Here is a 23,664-nt window from a genome sequence, read left to right as displayed (position 1 = left end):
ATGGGTACACAGATAAAGGATGTAGAGATAAAAGATGATGCTCCTCAAAGTCTGCTGCTGAGCAAGCATGCTGACTTCATTCACGCCTACTCAGAAAAGAAAGAGGACTATGAGTATATAATGACAGAGTACCTGAGGATGAGTGGCATTTACTGGGGACTGACAGCTATGGACTTGATGGGGCAACTTAACCGTATGGATAAAAAGGTTTTTGCATCAGTAACTGGATTATCTTCTATATATAATGTTATACTGTACAGGTTCTTATATAGTCAACAAACTAGGTCCACAGAACCTCTGACTGTACATTCATAAACTGTTTTCAGGTAGGAAACCTATCGGCACTACACTATCAAAGTTTTATATATGAAGTTACCTTAATATATTCTGCATGCTAAAATCGTAATACTGGGACAAATCTATATATATATAAATCCTAAGCTCCATCATTTGTTCTGTTCTGTTTAGCTATTAAAATCTTGGGATGAAAAGCTCGCTTCGTTGTGGATTTGAACTCACGGGAACTGCAAGTTTATAGCCACGTATTTAACCATTAAGTTACAGTCTTTAAAATTATATCACTCTCACCATATACCGTATATCCTTTTCTCGATTGCACACGCTAAAGGATGTATTAATTGATAGATTGGGCCCACGGGTTATGATGCCCCTGTTGTAAAATATTTTTTGCTTGGCTCTATGAAACCTGATGCTTTTTCGTCCTTGCCATACTAGGGTAAATTTGTTTCCCGTCGTACGATATCAACAATAATTTCTCTCAAAATTACAATTTGGCGATTGTTGTACTGATTGCGACGAAATAACAAAATTGTTGATATGCTACTTTGCCATTATCTCAGTCAGTGTTATTTGTTATGGTAAAAATGGATTTACAAACAGATAAGGGATAAAATTTTAGTTTGAGGTTCGCTAAAATACATACGAAAACTCCCTTCAAGTATGTGTCTAGTAAACTAAATTTATTCAAGCTAGATTCAGCGTTTATGTTACACGTCTGTCTCAAAGGTGAGAACTCTCCATATAATACATTGTAACGTTATATTATCTTGCAGATAATAACCACAAAATGCACCAAGTTATTGTAGGTAACTATAGTTACTAAGGTTACCATATTGTTTTGTTACTATTTTTTAATGATGATGATTTTTATGACTTTTACCAAGTGGTGATTGCATTAGATAATTACTATGGGTTTCCATACCATACTATACGTCAATGCGATATTTCGCTTTATGATACTAACACTGAAACAAACTAAAATCATATAATCGTATAGCAAATAAATTTTCATTGTAATCATAGCAAAACCGATTATATTTAGCCATTACTTGCTGTAGCTAACTTGAAATCTGTTTAACTTGTATTTTTCCTAATACTATAACCACTGCTATAATACTCTATATTACTATATTTAGCCATTACTTGCTAATGACTTCACATTTACTTTAAACACCTTTACAGCTTTATTTCCCTCCTAAGTTATTTCAACGAAACACTTCTTCCATGTTATGAAATTTAAAAGTTACACTTGTTTAAAAAGGTTCGAAAACCTATACAGCTGTTTTAATTTTTTTTCAATTCATTTGAACTGCGCAAAAACACTTTTCTCATGCTATGAAATTTAAAAGTTAAAATGGTTAATGGTGTACATATTAAATCATATTATATATATGTCACATGAAGTATCATGGTTGCCATGTTACTTATAAATGTCACTAGTGTTCTAGTGACATTAGTCACTAGAACACTAGTAGTGTTCTAGTGACATTAGTCACTAGTCACTAGTAGTGTTCAATCACTTACTGTAGATGATTGTATAGAGCATTAAAACAATTTTGTTGCATAAGGCTGTGTAAAAGTCAAAGTAGAATAAAACACTAAGTTGTAGTTAAAAAACTGAATTTGTAAACTAGTAAACAAGAAAAAGAGGTTTTTATTGTTACATAGTCTTTGAGACATTTGAACAAAAGTGCAGACTAGGTATTGCGGAGAGTCAGAGGTGGCGGAAACAACAGAAATATGCAGCATAAATTAGACTAGATGAAGTTTAAAATAACTAACATAGCTTGCATACTTTTCCATTTTACAAACCTGCTAGGCTTCAAGAATTTTTGAATATCGTATGTTGCAAATTACCTTGGGTGTTGTGTCAAATATCTGCTGACCGGCTGAGCCGCCCCAACTTTTTAAGGATTTTCGGCTAAGTGCTAAGAATTGCAGTTTAAGCTCATTCACTTAGAATTTCCAACAACTAATTTACTAGCAACTAGCATTCTATATTGTCTCCGTGGTGATCTCTCCAAATGAGTGGTTTTGTGAGACTTTGTTAAGACTAGAAAACTGAACTTTATTGTTTATAGGGAGGGTGTGAAGAAAACCCCCAAACTTGCATTTTCCTTGTCATATAAAACTTAATCAACGTAGAATTTAAACATCGATGAGGAGTGCTGTTGGGTAGGCTCGTCTAAATAACCTTCTAGTGTTACACTTATATAAAGATGTTGAAATAGATACAGAATCAGTTGTAAAAGATTTCTGCCATGGACACATGAACAGAACAAGAACTATTGCAATAAAAAAAGTAATAGCTCTTGCTTGTCCTGTGAATGTTCGTTACAGAAATCTGTAGTGTCATGAGTTTTATATCATAATTTTATTCTCGTCCGTTAAATCAAAAAAGTTTTGTTTTCTATGAACCATAAACAATATATTTATGTAGATTTTGATGTTTACAATTGATTGCATTTATGCATACTTTGAGGGTTGTTGATGCTTAAAAGGTCCAGAGCTTCGGGCCGCTGCCCTTAAACCCCGTTGGGGGCTTACACCGCCCTCCAAACCCCCAGGTGTTCATAACTAGTCGCCTAACATTTGCCGCCCCAACTTGTAACCAGGTAATACAGGCCTGAAGAATTTGCCATGTGTTAAAAAATTTATATGTTTAGGCAATCAGAAGTCGATTTGAATTAAAATTCAATATTCTTCCTAGATTGCTTGAGAAAGGTGAGACAACTCCTAGAATCTTTTTGTTGGAGATGAAACAATAGTATTGCTTTTTTATGTTTTTGGTGCTTTCTTTGTTTTTCTCGTGTTCTTAAATTGTATTAGCATCAACTTGTCCTTGCTTTTTGAGATCTAAATTCAAGTTTAATAAAATACCTAAATTCATGGTTGAAGGTTTGCAAAGAATATATAAGCAATATGTCACAACCATAGATATATATACCATAGGTATATATATCTATGGTCACAACTCTCGTATTTCTCTATCTTTTTTATTAGTTTGTAATTGTATTACGCCTACCGTTGTATAGAATGAATTGATTCATCGATTGATCTTATCAGGATGCCATAGAGTTTGTCAAGTCCTGTCAGCACAGCTGCGGAGGGTTTGTCGCCGCTCCTAAACATGATCCACATCTACTCTATTCTCTTAGCGCCGTTCAGATACTTTGTCTATTCGACTGTCGAGATGCCATAGATATCGACAAGCTTGTGGAGTTCATAAAGTCATTGCAGGTATTGCGGATGTGTGTCTATGCATGTTGGTTTGATGCTTACATATTGTGGTCAAATTTAGATTCTTTTAAACTTTTTCAAGTTATTCCATTTATGCTGAACTTGTGAAATAATTGTTGGGTTAATATTAGTTGATTGGCTTGTTAGTTATGGTTTATGTATAGTAAAGGAAGTCTGGAAGACTCTTTCGCGTCACATCAATCTCAAATCAACATGTACAGTAGTAATCAAATATATATGTATGTATTAGTATATAAGCACAATACAATATGAAGGCGCAAAGGTGTTCTTATTAACGTTAAATATAACATATTTAATTGTGCATGATATGTTTAGATATTAGTAATTGCATTTAATATATTTGTATGTAATATGTTTATCTACTACTGAATGCCCAGCATTGCACGGATAATAAAATTAAGTTTTTGCACAAAACATATATTTTCAATCAACCTATATAACATTTATCATTCTAACTTTTAAATGAATGTGTTTTGTTTTTATTCTTGTGTACCATGTTTATTTCTGTGTAATTTATACTGTACCGGCTACAGTGCTTACCACAGCCTTATACTGATTGCAATAGTCTTGTTGGCCATGTTATTTTGAGCATTTTCTTCACCTATGGTCACGAATTTCTTTTCTGGGATGACTTCATGCGTAATGCTAGCTGCAACGTTGAAGGTGTAGCCATGAAAGATTGACATGTGTAGTTAGTATTTATTATTATTTAGTATTGTTTAGCTCAACTTATTCCATAGTGTAGCCAGTTGGGTAATGGAGTGTATTGGATAAATGCTTGTCTGCTAAACTGGAATTTGTGAGTTCAAATTCAGTGCACATCAGATTTTTATTCCAAAAACTTTATTGCTATAACTGGACAGATGGACGGACAGACAAATATTCTGATTTTCAATATATAGATCTATATATATATATATATATATAGATCTATATATATATATATACATGTATGTATATATATATATATAGATTATAATGGGATATAATATATTTATGTATGGTTTTACATTATATAATATATTTATATAGTGTAGTTATGTATATTTATTTTTATATCTATATACAGTGAAACATGGATAACTCGCCCTCGGATATAACGAACACATGGTTAACTCGAATGGATTTGCTTGGTCCGTTCCCACGCAATGATAAATGGCTTTATATAATTCGACCTCGGCACCGTTAACTCGTACAGTTTTTTGCCGAATTCACAAACGGTTTCCGTTCAATTTATTTTGAAGGAGTTTCCACTAGTCGCGGGCCTGAGACTACTCTGTTTTCTTAATGGAAGCGCTTTTAGTACGCGTATAGTGTACATATAATTCCCCCATACCGTATAATGGAACCGAAAAAGAAATCGTATAAAAATGATTAATAGGGTCGCTAAGACGTTCACTTAGTTACGGCCAAGCTATAAACGTAAGAAGGTATTAGCGATAAAAATTTAATAAAGATAGACGCAGCATACAAAAAACATATTGTAACAGTGATTATACGCGGATACATAAAGATAAAATGTCACAAATAGGCTCGTGGCTTGGCGTCCGCTACAACAGACATCCGCTTTACAATGGCATCACGCAAGCAAAGAAAAGCGTGGAAACCTTCTAACAAACATAAAGTACTCGAGGAAATCGAAACAGGACAAAAGCTATCAGCATTATCAAAAAGAGAAAATCTTCCAAAAAGTACAGTGTCAACATGGATTAAACAAAAAGAAAGAATAAGATCGTTATGTGACCAAAATTCATCAAGACTAAGAGATCGTTCAACGTCGCACGATGATTTGGATGGTGTATTATTGACTTGGTTTAGACAAGTGCATAGTGAAGGCATACCTATCGATGGGCCAATTTTGTTAGAAAAGGCTAACAAGTTTTTAAGGACTATAATAACTGTTTAAAATCTTTTTCTACAATAAGTCACACTGTCGATCTTTGTCAAAAAATACCTTGTCACAGACTACACTCGATAAGTTTTTTAAATTAAACAACTGATCAGATGTAAAGCATGCTTTTTTGCAATGGTCATAAATGTTTACTTATGTCCAGTTTTAAAAATTATCAGAAAGAATAGATATTTTTCTATTGGGCTGAGATTTGTTTGCAGTTTTAGGTGATGTGACTGACAAGACGTTTTAAGATTAAAATTGGCAAAATTGATCTCGAGTAAAACACTCAGAAGAAAAAATGTCTTCTGAGCGTTTTAACCGCGATTAGGTTTTGCCAATTTTAATCTGAAAAAGTTCTGGCAGTCACATCACCTAAAACAACTCACAAATCTCAAATGTATAAAAATATCTATAGTTTCTAATAAATACTTTAAAACTCTACATCAGATGCCCTTTAACTTACAACAAACAACCTATACTTTAGTTTTATATATACATGTAGTTTGTATATGTATCTACTGATAAATACATTCACTTGTGACTGTGCTCTGATAACTTGAACGCTCTGATAACTCAAACACTTTTGCTCGGTCCCGTGAAGTTTGAGTTATCCATGTTTCACTGTATATATATTATTTAGATTTACATATTGTGGTACATGTACTAGTCCCTTGCTGTTCGCGGTTCAGTTGTAATGGCTTCGGGTGAAAAATATTCTTAAATTTCTTTTAAATAAAAAACTAAAATACATAAAGCATTCTCGTACTCTGACCGAATCTGACCGAGTGCAAGCATCATTGTGATGGCTGTCATCGTGGTTTGCTGTTTTCTTATTATGTTCTGTAAAGTGTGAAAGTGCAAAGTACTTTTAACACTCTTCATCATGCCTCTTAAACGTCCTTGACTTTCAAAATTGTTTAATTTACTTAAGACAAAGATGAAAATATCTATTCACTTCTATCTACTATATGTTTGCGAAATGATATCTTATTGTCTTCCCAATTTGGTATATGTTTTGTTGCAGCAGGAGGATGGCAGTTTCTTTGGGGACGAGTGGGGAGAAGTCGACTCTAGGTTCTCCTTTTGCGCAGTAGCGTGTCTTTCACTCCTCAACAGATTAGATGCTATCAATGTTACTAAGGCTACCGAATTTGTCGTCTCTTGCATGAACTTTGATGGCGGATTCGGTTGCCGTCCTGGAAGCGAGTCGCATTCCGGTCAGGTAAGGCACTCGACTATAGTGTAGGAGCAAAAGATTAACCTCTGGTTCTATCAAAAGTTAGAAAGGGATTACAGCTGTTCAGTCTAGAAGTTGCAAAACTTGCATTGATTTCTATCAAATTCTTCAATAAGTTGAATTTTGCTTTGATAGATAGCTGGTTAGAATGATCGTTTGGGTTCGATAGAGACAGTAAAAATATATTGTGTTATAATATTTATATCCATACTGTGTTGGTTTGTTCATAGTAAATGTGAAAGTTCTATGACTTCCAGTACAGTTATACACGTTCTCCAACATGCGAGAAACTCAAGATGCGGGCGCACTTTCTAGCAAGCTGTTTCTTTGAGATACGAGTATTCTTTGGGAGACGAGCATACTAGCCGGTTCTGGTTATGACCAAGTATGCGGAAAACTGTTTTCATGAAAACATCGTTTGGTCTTTCTCCTCGAATCAGTTTTTAAGAAGTTTTTAGGAATTTGGCTAATTTTTAGTGAACACGAGACAAAAGTGCATAATCGGAAATACTAAAAAAATATGGCGACAAAGTTTATGTAAGTTTAGTGAACTATTAAAACTTAGCTGCAAGGTGTGTTTAGTAAACTAAATTCATTCGGGTTAAATTCAAAGTTTCTCTTACGGAGAGTCACAAAAGTTTAGTGTATCCAATGTGTTGCTTTCAAGTCTCTCTCAGACCGCCGTTATCCACGTCTTTCTTGAAGCTAAAACTCCATACAGTAGTGTACATAGTGATGTTGCATTTCTGTGCAGATCATAATAACTAAATAAGTATTTGCTACTTTGTTAGTGTAGTGTACACGCTGGATTATAACAATTAAAAACATGTTTTCCGCGGATTGATTTGTACTTATTTTACATAGAAAATGCTGTCTTGATACGCGATTAAATTGGCATAAGAGCTCAGTCCCAGGGATTAAACTCGTATGTCGTGGTATGACTGTACAGTAATACTTCAACTTACGAGTGCTCCAACGTATGAGAAACTTGAGATGCGAGCCAGCTTTTAAGCAAGTTTTAGCACTAACATAAGAGCCATGTTTGAGATACGAGCACGTGAGTCAGTTGCCAAGTATGCCGGCGGTGTTTTATGAGAACAGCATCACTCTGTATTTTTCAACTGCTCAGGTTATACTTTTGTACCGTGATTTTTTGTGTAGGGTTTTCAGTGCAGAATCATGTAAATTAAAGGTACTCTGCGTTGACCAAAAGTTTGCCAGTAAAATGAAAGATAATGCAAAGAAAAAGCGAATGATAACAGTTGATATTAAATGGAAAATTATTGAAAATTATGCGAAATATGTATGCGTAATTGAGCTAGCTCAGCAATATGACAGAAATACATCCACAATTATCAAACAGGATTATCGAAGGATTATATTCAGGGCATTTAGTTCGCAAAAGGACAAACCATAGTTTCTAAACGGCGCAGCGATCTTCACGACCGCTGATGGAGAGACTGCTCAGGCATTGGATAAAAGATAAACAATTGGCCGGTGAAAGCGTAACTGGAACGATGCTATGTGAAAAGGCCGGTGCGATCTATCAAAACTATAAAAATAGACATTCGGACAAGTTGGCTAGTGGTCGTGCATTAACCTTTTGTGACGACACCTGTGTTCGTCCTAATCGCAACATGTTGAAAGGGCGACAAAGGCAAACATCCTTAGATAGGTTTATCTTAAAACGGCCGGCTAGTTGCGAAAGCGAAACAAAGGAAAAATTAGCTAACCAGTGAGAGAAACTTCAAACTACGAACGCCGAAGAAGATTTAATTACATTAAGTTAAAAATAAAAGTTTGCTCTTATGTTTGCCTCTATGTTTGTCTTTTAAGACATTGATAAAATCCAAATTTATCAAAGTCAACTGTTGTAACGAAGGATAACTTATATTTCTCTCCCTGGCAAATGCTAGCGGTAGCTGCGATTGTATGTATTTAATTTTACATTTTAATTAATCACATTTTCTTGCATTATTTTTTAATTGTTGCTTTTTGAAAGCATGTGGTAAATTAGGACAATAACCAACATGTTCTTTCTGTTACAATATCTTGTTTTGAGTGTTTTATTTGCATTTTTTAGAGTATGGAAACCAATCAATATATATTTAATGGTTCTATATATAAATAAATTGCACCAACATGCGATTAAATTAACATACAAGCTCAGTTTCGGAACGCATTAAGCTCATAAGTCGAAGTATGACTGTATATACTTTTGTGGAAAAACTTTACCTGGCAATCTATTATTTAAATCATCACATGAGTTGACCTTCAAGTACTTGTGTAGAAATTTTAAGTTCTTTGAAAAAAGATATCGTAATGCTGGATAAATTTGTCGGTGATGTGGAGGTAATGTCTGTCGTATAGAAATGATATTTTTCAGCCAATTCAACATGATAACAATTTTGAAACTACTGCTTATTTGAGAATACTTTGAATTTGATTGTCCACACTTTGGTTCATGCGTTAAGAGCCTCGCTTACATCTATTTATCATAAAGGGTACAGTAGACGTTCCAACAATGTAAATAATCTGTTCCAGGAAACGTATATGTTATAGGTATTTTATGTTATACAAACAGTAAAATACATGCAAATTGCCTAATCAGTTCTAAGACCCTTCCGAACCCCTTTGGCCATACAAAAAGGAAACAACTAGACTAGAATTTTTAATTTATTGGCTGTATCGCAACTGCAATATTATTAGTATCCATGTACATCGACAACTTGTTTCCTTTTTCTCGAAGGAGAGTGTAAAGTATAGGCGACATTAGCATCGCTTCACCCGTATAAGGGTTAAATTTATTTTACCCATATTCTGATGAGCTAGTCAAAAAGTACAGCACCACCCTCTATTTGAACGTCACCTCTAATAAAACGCCACTATAGGGGAGGCTTGAAAAATATAGCGCCATGGCATTCAAATAGAGGTTTTACAGTAGTTATTCTTTGTGCTTTATCGGCACTCCTGACAATCTCTCACAGCACATTGGACTTCCTGGGGGCTAGTTTATATAAAAGAGGGAAGACTACTCTTGCAGTTACCTTATTTCCTATAATGCTACTGCTTGACTACGAAGGGCTGTGACTAATAACGTTTCTAGGGCTTTATACCACTTAGTACCCTGATCAGCGCCTCATAAGGTTGTCTACATAAGATTGTGAAGCTTTAAAACTTCGACCAATGCTTATCTCTTGTAGATTTACTGTTGCGTCGGTTTCCTTTCTGTTATTGGTCGACTTGACCTCATCAAAGCTGACCTGCTAGGCTGGTGGTTGTGTGAAAGACAACTTCCTTCAGGGGGTCTCAATGGCCGACCTGAGAAGTTACCAGATGTTTGCTACTCTTGGTGGGTCCTCGCTTCTCTCAAGATGATTGGACGACTTCACTGGATCGACTCGGACAAACTTCGACAGTATATCCTTGCTTGTCAGGTAAAATTAGTATAATCATACATGTGGGCGCACCACGTGAGTCGCAGAATGGCAAGAATTATTCCTACAGCTAGTAATAAAGCTGTAGATATTGTAAACGCTGTGGATTGTGTGTCGGTAAGCCTCAGATTAACTTCTGTACTTAAATAAAAGGCTGGGTAGCATTACTATATTTAAAGTTGGTTGACACAATCACAACCATGGTTGTTTGAACTTACAAATTTAGTAAATCTGTTAGCATTTTTTTTCGAGCATTGTTTAAATGGGTCGCGGTCACAGAAACCATGGTTAAGTCGCAAATCACGAAGTTGAGTTATCCGACTTTGAAGTTGCACTAACTGAATTTATAATATTGGTAACGATTTTTGTAACACGTGCATCTGGACCAATCAAAGAGTGATCTTTCTGAATCTGAAGTCAGTTTAGCCAATAGAAGTCTTTAACCCTCGGAAAAAACCCCTTAAAACCGTTGCTATGCTAAACAGGAAGTACTGAAAAATGGCGTCCGATAAATATAATCGTTTCTTTTTTCCCGATTTTAAAGATAACTTTGACATTTTGGACACTTATAATGAGTACTTTGGTATTCCAACTGATGTCAAAAGCAGTGAAAGTAAAGGAACTTACGATGATATTTTCCTAACAATTCTTACAAGCTTATTACAATATTTAATTGTAAGAATAATTATTCGATTTTATAAGATTGTTTTCAGATTTAATTTTAAGAACAATCATTCGAGTTTACAAGATCAAAGTATATAGTTATCGATGGTGTGCAATATGTTACTGTTGTTATTTTCCTAAAGATTTTGTTGATGATTTTGCTGTGCCCAATATCGCGATACTGCCAAGCCGTTTTTAATATCTGCAAAATTAAGTAATACGTTATTTTTATAAATATAAAGCTATTTCTATGACAACCAGCTAAAATCTGTTTAGATTTTTAAATTCAGCATAATCTTTTGAATATAAATACCGAAATCTAGATAAATATCACAACTTCTTGATATTGGTTGCTATGACGTTTTGAAATGTAAACAAAATTGTGCATTGGTTTTCGTTTCTCAATCTTTAAAGCCAGTTTTCTCGGAACTATGTTTTCGCACTAATGGTAAACGTGCATTCAGTTTTTTGACCATAGAATCTGCTGTAATTAAGCTAGAAGCAAAAGTTTTTTTGCAAAATGGCTGTGAGAAATTTCTCCTTCTGCTAGTGCAGATAACTGTAAATCTTATAATCCCGACTTAACCATGGTTTCTGTGACCCAAATATGATCTCACACAAGTTTAGTAGATTTTGTCAGAAAGTATCAATATTTTTCTGTCAATGGCTATTTCTTTGATGTTTCAGGTGGTCTGTCTGCCAGGATGTTTCAGGATTAAAATTGGCAAAGCTTTATCGCCATTAAAACGCTCAGATTCAAGTGAAAGTGCGACTATGATGTCTATAGTTGCACTTCGGCAAAGAGACCGACAGAATAAAGCCGCATAACGCTGCAACTTGAACGCGATAACCGATATAATAACAAGAGAGACAGGCAGCCGCTGTACTAATGATGTCATTTCAGCACATATTTTTCGTCTGAGTGTTTTAACCGCGATCAAGTTTTGTCGATTTTAATCTTGAAACATCCTGGCAATCAGATCACCTCAAACACCAAAAACAATCGCAAACGTTTGAAAAATATTGGTACTATATGACAAAATCAATTAAAATTTTCTGTACGTTATCTTTGAGCATTGAAAAAATAAAATCAAATTCCTTGGTTATATGAGCCGGTCGACTCAGAGTTACATGTACTCAAATCTTTTCTTCCAATTTTCGAAGCCCTTTTATACTGCACACAACTTGATGTACTCATCTCTTAAAGTAGTTAAATTTTTAATATCCCTAGTTTGACAGTTTGGCTAAGTATTCTAAAGAGGGAATCATGAATTTACATTTGGCTGAGAAAGTCCTTATAAAGTTTTTTTTTTTTTTTATTTGCTCTCAAATTGATTACAAGCTTTATTTGTTCATCTTTGGCTAACTTGAAAAATGTATTCTTTTTTAGGATTTTTTAGTAATTTATTTTGTCAGCTCTGAAATCAATTCATTGCTGGTCAGCTAAAATGTGAATTGTACTTGTCAGACTTTCAACAGTGTTAAATGTTAGCCATAAACTTATGCATGGTAGTAAGTATGAGAGGTCTGGAGGTAGTGGCTGTCATATGCTTCACTTGTCAAGAACTCATCACTGCCAAGAAAACAAAAACAACATTTAGTCAGCAGTCGGTTGTCAGCGGTCGGTTGTCAGCGGTCGGTTGTCAGCGGTCGGTTGTCAGCGGTCGGTTGTCAGCGGTCGGTTGTCAGCGGTCGGTTGTCAGCGGTCGGTTGTCAGCGGTCGGTTGTCAGCGGTCGGTTGTCAGCGGTCGGTTGTCAGCGGTCGGTTGTCAGCGGTCGGTTGTCAGCGGTCGGTTGTCAGCGGTCGGTTGTCAGCGGTCGGTTGTCAGCGGTCGGTTGTCAGCGGTCGGTTGTCAGCGGTCGGTTGTCAGCGGTCGGTTGTCAGCGGTCGGTTGTCAGCGGTCGGTTGTCAGCGGTCGGTTGTCAGCGGTCGGTTGTCAGCGGTCGGTTGTCAGCGGTCGGTTGTCAGCGGTCGGTTGTCAGCGGTCGGTTGTCAGCGGTCGGTTGTCAGCGGTCGGTTGTCAGCGGTCGGTTGTCAGCGGTCGGTTGTCAGCGGTCGGTTGTCAGCGGTCGGTTGTCAGCGGTCGGTTGACAGCGGTCGGTTGACAGCGGTCATTTGTCAGCGGTCAGTTGTCAGCAATCGGTTGTCAGCAGTCGGTTGACAGCAGTCGGTTGGCAGCAGTCGGTTGTCAGCAGTCGGTTGACACCAGTCGGTTGACACCAGTCGGTTGTCAGCGGTCAGTTGACAGCGGTCAGTTGACAGCGGTCAGTTGTCAGCGGTCAGTTGTCAGCGGTCATTTGTCAGCGGTCATTTGTCAGCGGTCAGTTGTCAGCGATCAGTTGTCAGCAGTCAGTTGTCAGCAGTCGGTTGTCAGCAGTCGGTTGACAGCAGTCGGTTGACAGCAGTCGGTCGTCAGCAGTCAGTTGACAGCAGTCGATTGACACCAGTCGGTTGTCAGCAGTCATTTGTCAGCAGTCAGTTGTCAGCAGTCAGTTGTCAGCAGTCAGTTGACAGCAGTCAGTTGACAGCAGTCAGTTGACAGCAGTCAGTTGGCAGCAGTCAGTTGACAGCAGTCAGTTGTCAGCAGTCAGTTGACAGCTGTCAGTTGACAGCAGTCAGTTCTCAGCAGTCAGTAAGGCTGTCATTTGTGTGACACAGCCAAATTCAAACTCACATCTTGGATAGTTTGCTGATAGATTGATAGATTATATTTTCTTTCAGTTTCATTTGGCCGTGGGTATGTCCTCTCTACAGACTAACTTCTAGTTGAACACTTTGGCTGACATTTTGCGTGTGACTTTCTTTAATAATCCACAAATTTAAGGCCCAGAAATATTTCGTTATCACCAACTTGTGGCAATTATGGCCAAAAAGAACTTTTTGTGAATGAAAATATAGCTAAATGTGATTTTGTAATGACACGTCTAAAATGTTGGCAATTAAGGGACTTGAACCCATGACATCCTCCTTATTAGACTAACCCTCTAATCAACTGAGCTAATTAGCCACCAACATACAAAGCGTCAGAATAAGCTAATCAGAGTTACAAACTGCTTATCTACATCCTTTTTTGTTTATTTCTTTGTTGAATTTGTATTTGCTTATAAGCTTAGGTCACTCATTTTATATTTTTAGGTTCACAGATTTTTTCAACACATTTTAGAGTATGTCGGTCGAAATGAAAATAAAAATAAAAGTGTCAATGTCTGTTTTTTCTTTTTTTTTAATGGCAAATTTTCAATGTCGAAATTAGAAAATAAAATAGACATACGCACGCACACACACACACATATATATATATATATATATACAAAAAACTATACAAATAAATATTTCCATGCAAATATAGATAATAACATAGCTCACTAAACAAACAAATTATAGACATATACTACGTGACTAGAGCTTGTCAAGCAGATATTAAAAAAGAAACACACAAAATTACAAAAAGTTTAAATCAGCTGTTACATGTATGCAGCCCCAGAAAATCCTGAGTTGATTTCCTTGCAATGAAGTAGATGTTTTCACGTAAAAATAGTGTGAAGAAATTAGCAATCATACTCGATATATAAGCAATAAGAAGAAAGCTGCGAACAAATTTCTTTTTTTCTTGAAAGTTTCAAGATAGTTCTAAACACGGCTGCTTCGCGCAGCGTCGATATAACAATAATAGTAATGATAAAGAAAACATTTCAAATACAATTTGCAAATTGTAATCAGTCAAGTGACTATCGTCAGAATAATTCGTCAAACTGCAATAAGGCTAGTGAAGCCAACCAAGAATTATTCTACATTATCCCGTAATTGGCTTCCCATAACTATCAAAATATTCATCTTAAGTGGAAGTAAATGTTTTAAAAGTCCAGAATTTATGGCAGTCGTCAAAATCAAAACTCTTCGTCAGTTCAACAGCGTCTAGCACATTTCAACTTAATCGTTATCATTAAATATGTGAATCCATAACAGTCAAAACCAAAAAGTCCGTTTTCCATTCCTTTCTTAGCAGTAAAAATGGTGTCGAAATGGATTCGCTAGGTTTGCAACCACTAGTAATATTCTGAAAACGGGCTCTGCACGGTACGTACGCACCTTTCGTCCGAGCATTGTCGACACTAAACTGCTGAAATTTTGCTGCCTCATAGAACGCACTCATAGAATTTTGCTGCCTCGTATTGTTCTATGAACAATTGTTCATAGAACAATACGGCCTTGGTTACAAGAAAGCTAACGTTACGTTTTCAAATAAAAAACATTAATCAACAAATTGCAAGTTTCGGCGGTTCAAATAAAAATAAAAGTACACATAGACTTTTTATTTTTTCAGCGGTAGTTTTTATCTCGCGTCGGCGGATCCGTGAACCTAATAATCAAAAATGAGTGGCCTTATGAAGAAGGATTTGGTGTAATTAAATGTGTTTCTAGTTATAAAACGTTTAGCTGAATTTGTCACCTTGTTCCGTGCATTTTGCTTGTCAAAATAAAGTGTGATTTTGTAGTCCTTTTTTCCTCTTCTATTGTAACAATAGCAATTGAATTATATCATTGCAAAGTTCATATACATGAAATCATTTTCTTTTGCGGAATAGTTTGTTTTAAAATTGGTTGATATCTTCGATTTAGTGTTGGCATTGAAAGAAATATATAGGCCTATAACTTTTGATCAGTATTATTTTTTCGGGAAAAAATAACGATTTTATTTATATTTGTCCATTTTTTCATAATTTTGCAAAACTCAGTGTTGAAATTGCTAGTAGCTCTACTCCGCTAACTTACATCTACTTGGCACATTATAATTTTATATAGCTGTTGAATGGGAGAAATGTTGTTGAGCGATTCACTAGAATGTTGTTGAGCGATTCACTAGCAAACGATGTAATGGGCACGCTCACAAACTGCCAATAATATTCCGTATCACTAGTTTCTTCGGAGTTGTTAATAACTTTAGGTAAGTCAATATGGCGCCGTCTAGGCAAAGACGTAAACAACTTCCGCTTTTTGTTATTAAACCTATCTCACTTTCACGGATAGAACACTACAAGAAGACATAAAAAAATGATTCTTGTATTTTTACCTGTAATATTTTACGATTTTTATATATATTTTATTTTGTAGCAGTTTTTTTATATTTAATATATTAAATATTTACCATTCTCAAAATGGTCAACCTGCGCAACGATTAACTCCAAATGTTGGTTTTTAACTCGGATCTTTTGTAATTTTTGTGTGTTATGGTGTACAGGACTGGGAGTGCTTTTATTAAATTTATGAACAATTCAGTGTTCATTCTTGGGATGTTTCAATCATAATAAAATAGCAAATTGTTGCTGCTGTACGTTGGTGAACATCAATAAAAAATAATTACTTGCCATAAAATTGCATTCTGGGGTAACACTAACCAATCGAAATGCATCTCGCTAGCTATAAAGTTGTGACGAGGATGTCTAGCATTATCGCTCCGTAGGAGCAAGTTCTAGCGTAGATTAGCGCCACACAAGGCGATATCGTACTAAATATCGCCTTGTGTGTTTTCGCCTTTATGGATAGCATGCCTGTCTGCAGAACTAGGAGGTTCTGAGTTCAATTCTAGTGGGATTCTTTGTTTTTGTAGCTTTGTCGCTATAACTGAACACGCAAACTACAGACATACAAACACTGAGATTAATATTTATACATTTAGCAAGATAATTTGCAACAATCCGAAGTAAACAGTCAGTAGTTGTGTCATTATTGCCATTAAGCCTTTGCAGCAAGATTAACAAACATTCAAAATACTACACAAAATACTCTGTCATCTTTTATTGTTTGAGTAAAGGTTTAACTTGAAGTCTATGTGTTGCAATCTATTGAATCATTAACGGTTCAGAGATGGAACACACTTTTGCACCTAAACAAGGTTGAGAATAATTCTACAGTCCATTTGTGCATTGCAGGATGATGAGACAGGGGGATTTGCAGATCGCCCAGGGGACATGGTGGATCCATTCCACACTTTATTTGGGATCGCTGGTCTATCGTTGCTAGGAGACACATCCATTGCTGAAGTAAATCCTGTTTATTGCATGCCAGAAAAAGTTATTCGTTCATTAGGGGTCAAATACCACATCGCTGACTGCTGACTTTCTCCTTGTTAGTCCTAGAGTAAAGTTACTAGTCATTTTTGTGAATGAGTCATAGAATATCAAGACACCACGTCCCGATAATCAGTTTGGAACAGGGCTATGAAGTTCAAGCCTTTTTGATTAAAGATAATGTGGTCAGTAGTAAGAAGTGCTAGATTTTTGTAATTCCTTATTGTATGTACTTTGTATGGTACTAGCCATTACAATCTAATTTATATAGAGCTAGATGGTAGATATCATATAAAGCCAGGTTTCACAGAGGCTTTGTGGATTCTATTCTGGTTATATATAGTAGTTTTTATATATAATATTTTTAAAGTTGTAAATATCTGTGGTGGAAAAGATACATAATATACCTTTTTCATCTACCTCTATCACTTTAACATAATAATTAGGATTTGTCTATTCTTGTCAAATTTGCTTTTGTAACTCTTAGAGTACGCTTAATGTATACCTCCAAATTTGTTATGCAGATTTGCATATTCTCCAAGTCTATCGAAATTATTTTTAAAATATGTCTAAGAATTGGGTTTTGTTTGATATTACTGAATACATCTATAGATAGAGGATGCCTAATACCTGTTTATGATTTGTGTTATTATTAGTATCTTATTAATATCGGTGATGCAAAATATTTATAATACATGAAATTAAATTCATTAACATAAATATTTGTCTTTTGGAAATGGAAACAATAAACATGTTATTAGGCCTCAATTATATGCTTATCAAATTTTGATTCAAAACAAGTTCACAGTTTAATTTCAGCAATATGGCGTAAGAAGAAGCAAGCGTGTATCTGGGAAAACATTCATGGTTAAGCTCACCTTGAACACTGACATGCCACACTCATATGTCACATTTTTGAGCTGCAGGTTCATGCATGTTTATTACCTCCCATCAAAATTGCACTCTGTTTAGATTGTACTGAGGACATAGTAGTTCTACTTACAGGTTGTGTGAAGTTGAGCCCCAACATACTAAGTTAACCCACTCCAGTATTTGCTTTGTATATTGAAGCGGCTGTAAGTTAGAACAAATTTTCTTAAAAGCATATTTTAAAGGAATTTGTCGGCCTTTACTTGGCACGATCTAGACTATTACATAAAGAAGAGAGAGAATGCATATGGTTATTCCGTTCAATTTTTATTAAGGGAACCCCATTAGCCAAGCAGCTTACAACTATATACTCTCCTCAACTGAGTGAGCATGCTCCTTTATATAAAATAAGCTCATCCGTTCTGGCTAATAGAATCGAGTGAGAAACTGGCTAATAATGGAATAAGTAGAACCGCTAATTCGTTGGCATAGTTACAATGCGTTACAACAGCGATACAACATAAAACTAAGGTATATCGATATAGTATAACGAACAAATAACAATGATGAAGTAAAAATAACAACACAACATACACATAAAATATTTGCAGGAATTACAAAGTCATGGCGCGGTATCCACCACAATATATTGCATTTTGTTTATTTCATTCTAGAAATCAAAAACAATGAAAAATACTTCTAGCGTCGATACATAGCATCAAAACAAATGCATTGTATAAAAATATGTAATAAAAGTATATATAAAAACATATAGAAACAAATATTCGCTAAATTTTTCTATCATGGCTGTTCATAGAAAGATTGTTACATACAGTTAATGGTAGGTAGAGATTTGACTGTAGTTAGGGCCACCAATAAAAGGAAGTGTCAAGGTTGATGGTCTCATTAGTGTCATACTCAAACTGAAAAGACTTTTTATTACACAGAGAGTTGATAGTGATGGTAGTGTAACCTGTGTATGTAGTATCGGGTATCTCCGCTAATATCCTTGTATTTGATTTCCGTGATGATAAAGTTTGGGTCAAGATAGTGAAATAGTCTTGGAAAACTCAAAAAACAATGCAAGCTCAAAAGATTTCTTTTTAGGAAGGCTTTTTTATACTTTTAACGGCCTCGTTTATATTGTTGCCAAGCAACAAGAATTCCATAACAAGACTATTCTGTAAGTTTATTTAGCTTCATTTCTTCACTCTATTTTACAGTCTGAGTCTATTTTTGACTCCCAGTCTAATATATGGATGTGAACGACAACAAGAAGTATACAGACTTAATAAAAAACGTAACATTTTTAATAGCGTCTTTGCTAACGGTACAAACGTTACGAAGTTACACATCTTTATTTATGAAAAATTAAGCATCCAGTTTTTATTTTGATAAATGTCTAGAGTTCACATATACCTACATATATCAGTGTGAATAGATCAGGTAAATCACAAAAACTTATATTGCAGCACTTGCAGTAGGCCCGGCATACCTAGGATTTATTTTATGTTCAATCAGATATCCTGCAGCATGGTTGTATATTTTCAACGCAAATTTCTACATTTAGTTGTATTGTGAGCAATTGTTTTTATGAAGGCGAGTTCAGCGTGTGAGGCTGGTTTGCAGAAACCAGATGAAGTTTTGAAACCAAATATCTTTGGTGGTTTGAATGAAATCAGCCAGAAAATGGGAGAAACGCTGTGTTCACATAGACTAACAGACAGACATACAGTGACTTAGAGGGATTTATAGTATAGATGTGGTAGCTGGCTATTAAATGTTTGGAGGTAGTTTTAAACTGTTTTATAGGATGTTGTTTAGCAGCATATGATAGCTCCATTGAACCATACTATTATGATATAATCGTATATCTCATAAAAAAATATATTAAAATTCGTTTTTCATGGTAACACTTTGCTTCAAGTTTTTCCCATTTGAATGATAAAATATAACCAATCAAAGCTAAAATACTCGCCAAATCAACCTTCTTTTACACCTGCAATATTTTTGATCACCATCATTCCAGGTGTATTGCAAAAAAATTGTATGTTTAAAAAATAATGAAGGGAGCGTTTAACATTTCTAGTAAAATGCTCCCATATTCGAAACTTCTAAACACGTGTGTGTTCTTGTCTAAATTATGAGCTCTGTTGAGGTTATTCAGTACAGCAGTATGTTAGCGACATAAGATTATGTAGTGATTTTGTCAATGAAACACAATAGCCGTAATCTCCTAATTTAGTATGAGGTGGTGTAGGTAAAATTTAGCAATTTGGTTTATAAACATTGACTGTATTATCAAGAAGGCAGATTTTAAAATCATTTGTTAGAATTCATTTCTTGTGTAGTGGTAGTTTTGTTGTCACATTGCTAGTCATCTGTTGGTAGTCTACTTACCTTCATGGAGAGAAAAGCAGTATAAGAGGGGCAGTTGGTGACCAAATGGGAATCAGAAAGCTGTATGTTAAAAAGTGATCAATCAGCCCCGTCTAGTTTCTGACTTTTGATTGGCTAATCTTGTGTCGAGCTCTGTGATTAATTAAGATCTACAAATGCTTCGATCTTTTTATGTGAGTATCAACAGGAAGCCTTTTATGTATAATGACAAGTTATTGGTATCAGCCACTATTTTAACCTTTTCAAGCGCTTGTTCAATTTTTTTGTGCATGCCCATCAAGTTGGAGTTATGCCCTACTTACCGCTTTCAAAAAACGCAATTGAAACACTAATTACACTGTTGATTAGAGACAGACCTGCAGACAAACTCAGTAACAATATCGGTTGTTGTAGCCTATAAACTTTAAACATTGTTAAAGATTGTAGGCTACCTTGTTATAGGAAGAGCCATAGAAACATGCTTGTAGCTGTCTAGGAACTGTTTCAATTCATTTCTCACATAGCATAACCATAGACCTATTAACTATATTGGATTGCCCAGTCTAGTATAGTTAATAGGTCTATGAGCATAACATACTCCAACCTTTGCAAAAACTACTATAAGTTGGGGCGGCGGTCATGTTGCTCAAGGTTAACCAAACTGCCAAAGAACCTGTGCTAGTTTATCAAAGCCCAATATAGCTTCTTTAAACCATAATTGTTGCGTACAACTTTTATCATATTTTAGATAAATCAGACACGCTGATTCCGACTTTGTACTCAAAATAAAGATTGGTCTACTAACTTTCAAAGTCAAGAAGGCTTTTTTAAAGCGTTTCAATATCAGTCTCGAAAACAGCACAATCGGCACAACAAGCTCCGCCCATAAATATGTGACTTAGCTTAGCTTTTTAGGAATGGAAATTGGGAATGTTTAGTTCAATTTAGAATGATAGAAATGGGTGTCTTAAAACCCATTATTATCTAAATTCAGCTTTCAAAATAATCTCAGTCTTTTATGAAAGGTAGATAAGCTATTTAAAATTGCTCATAGCTTGTTACAGGACGCTTATTAGGCTGAACACCTAGAAAAATGAGCTCAAAAAAGCGCGATTTTATCACAAGCTAGCATTGTTATTTTGTATTTCATGATCAAATTGTTACATGGAACTAGGCAACGTTAGTTGAGCTTGTTCTCAGTCGTTGGGCAGCAGCCAGAGATTGCTTCATGGCTTTTATGAGGTTCTCTGTGCGCTTGGTATCAATATTGTTGGTGAGACTTTTTGCGGATGATGCCAGTTGACCTCGTGACATCATCTTCAATCTGCAAATTTTGTTAATAATGTAATAAAATAATAATGCAATGTCTATGTAATAATAATACACTATATACAATTAAAAGTATATATAAATATGTGTACTTCTACTTATACGTATACGTATACTTATATGTATATTTATTTATAAATATATATACTGTGTAAATATTAATATATTTATATAGCATATATAAATATCATAATATTATTTTATAATTATTAAATAATTAATCATATAATACATAATATAACAAATAAAGTTAATGTAATAAATGCTTAATATGAAATTTAATAAAATTTATTTCACAAACTTGAAAGACATTTGTAGTTATATGAATATTTACACCAAATGTGTATGTGCGCTTGATATTGTTGGAGAATAAAGATGAAAGTGTAAAATGAGGATTTGCAAAAACTGTTTCCAAGTTCGGTATGTTTAATGTCAATATATCTTAAATTAATTTCAGATTTGTCTTTTGTTGGTCTGACCTTCATGCAATGATGCTGTAAAACGTTGCTGGCACACCACAAGTTTTTATATTTTTAGAGCAGCTAGAAATGGTAGATTTACATATGATAAACATAAAACAAAAATTTAAACAATTCTAAATGCGGTGGACTGTCCGACTCTCATGGTATAATATTAATTGCTTTCATAATCACTAGCATGTAACAGACGTAAATTTCATTGCAATACTGTCTAGATAAATCATGTTCATAAATATTATAACTGTAACTACATTTGTGGTCAGACTCATTTTGTCTGACAAATATTAGGCTATCTTAGATTAAATTTTATCAACTCATTGGAAAAAAATGATGTTTTAATAATGCATTGTCCAGAGACATACCAATTTTTGTTAGCCAATTCAATCATTCGCTACATAAATATAACAACAGTAATTTGTTTTTGTCCTTTACCTGCACCTTTATCTGTACCATTATTTAATCACAAGTGTGCCAAATTATTATACACTAGAAGGAGGTGAGAAGGTGAGAGCCGTGAGAAGGTCATCGGGTGTAATAACTACACAATTATTCAGAAACATTAGAAGGTGGGCAAGTGGTGCAGTGGGTAGAGTGTTGATCTCATAAGCTGAGTGTTGGGAGTTTGAAATATATATGAAGCAATTGTTTTTCTCAACATCCAGCCATTTTTCATGGTTGAATGTTGTTGATCATCGCTATGGCAAAAGACGGCGTGTGAGAATTACCTCTGAGTAAATCAGAGTAGGTGATAGAGATTCTTATTCTAGCTTAGATTAGGTTGAGTTGAAATGGGCTTTGCTTATATTTCTGCTGTTTTGTAAACACTCCTTTTTTAATGAAAAATGTTTACAAAAAGGGCAAACTTAGTTATCACCTGAATTTTTTGAAGTTCGCTTTTTTATCTTTTATCTTTTTATCTGTCCAGCTTTGAAAAGCTTTAGTATTATATATTTGAAAATTTATGTAGAGTTGAAAACTTTTAGAGCCAAAAGCCAAATACGTGCTAGAATTTTACACCACATGATGAAAAATTTGCAATTGAAGGTGATGGTGAGTAGAGCTTTGACTCTATTAGAAGATTTAATAGATTAAAAAACTTAAATAGATTTTACTACTAATCTGTAAGCTTAGGAAGACATCTAAGCTTGAAATCTGATCTTTAGTATTGTTAATACTAACCAACTAGCTTCAGTGTAGTTTTATAAATGTTTTTATTGCATTTCATAATTTTGCAGTTTCACAGTTGTTCCATATATTGACGATCATCTAAAAGCTTGATACCAAGATGTTGAAGTTTTTTATAGCAAAACAGCAAGGAGTATCACCCTTTTTCACATTCATCTACTCAGCTAGACACGAGGAACCAACCAACAATAGTATAGTTATAACCCAACGTTCAAACATCTTAGATCTCGACTAAATCCGATTTCGAATGGAAGAACTGAGATTTTCATGCTTCAGCTCATGAAACAAAATTTGGTTTTTGACCATATCCTAATGTACTTAAATTTATTCATTTTGTAATTATTAAAAATGAAAGACAAGAAATGTTATCCTCTGTTCCTTTCATGTCATGAGTTAAGTTACGAGGTAGCATGAGGTCATGAGGTAGCAACGTATTTGCTTTATCTAGACGGTAAGCCTTACTAAACCCTTTTGTTTGTAAACATGGTTTAACTCTCTTTACAACAAAGCAATGTCAATTAACATAGGACGAGAGTTCAAAGGTCTAATAGAAAAACTCTC

General features: G+C 34.9%; 1 protein-coding gene across 1 annotated transcript; it reads left to right on the top strand.

Moving 5' to 3' along the window:
* On the top strand, positions 1–17,092 carry LOC137408282 (geranylgeranyl transferase type-2 subunit beta-like). The gene is made up of 5 exons (XM_068094739.1): positions 1–207; positions 3,367–3,540; positions 6,480–6,677; positions 9,896–10,129; positions 16,724–17,092. The coding sequence occupies exons 1-5, from the start codon at positions 1–3 to the stop codon at positions 16,907–16,909; spliced, it is 999 nt and encodes a 332-aa protein (XP_067950840.1). The 3' UTR covers positions 16,910–17,092.
* Positions 17,093–23,664: the final 6,572 nt, after the last annotated feature.

This window comes from Watersipora subatra, chromosome 11 (assembly GCF_963576615.1).
Source record: "Watersipora subatra chromosome 11, tzWatSuba1.1, whole genome shotgun sequence".
Classification (NCBI taxonomy): domain Eukaryota; kingdom Metazoa; phylum Bryozoa; class Gymnolaemata; order Cheilostomatida; family Watersiporidae; genus Watersipora; species Watersipora subatra.
Note: the sequence above shows the minus strand (reverse complement) of the source record. Positions and strands in the feature narration are given on the sequence as shown.

What these genes read in the sequence shown, in the direction of transcription:
- LOC137408282 (XM_068094739.1), top strand. Translation starts at nt 1, where the DNA reads ATGGGTACACAGATAAAGGATGTAGAGATAAAAGATGATGCTCCTCAA. An exon ending in TTAACCGTATGGATAAAAAG is followed by an intron (nt 208 to 3,366) that starts GTTTTTGCATCA and finishes TGATCTTATCAG; the next exon opens with GATGCCATAGAGTTTGTCAA. An exon ending in AGTATATCCTTGCTTGTCAG is followed by an intron (nt 10,130 to 16,723) that starts GTAAAATTAGTA and finishes TGTGCATTGCAG; the next exon opens with GATGATGAGACAGGGGGATT.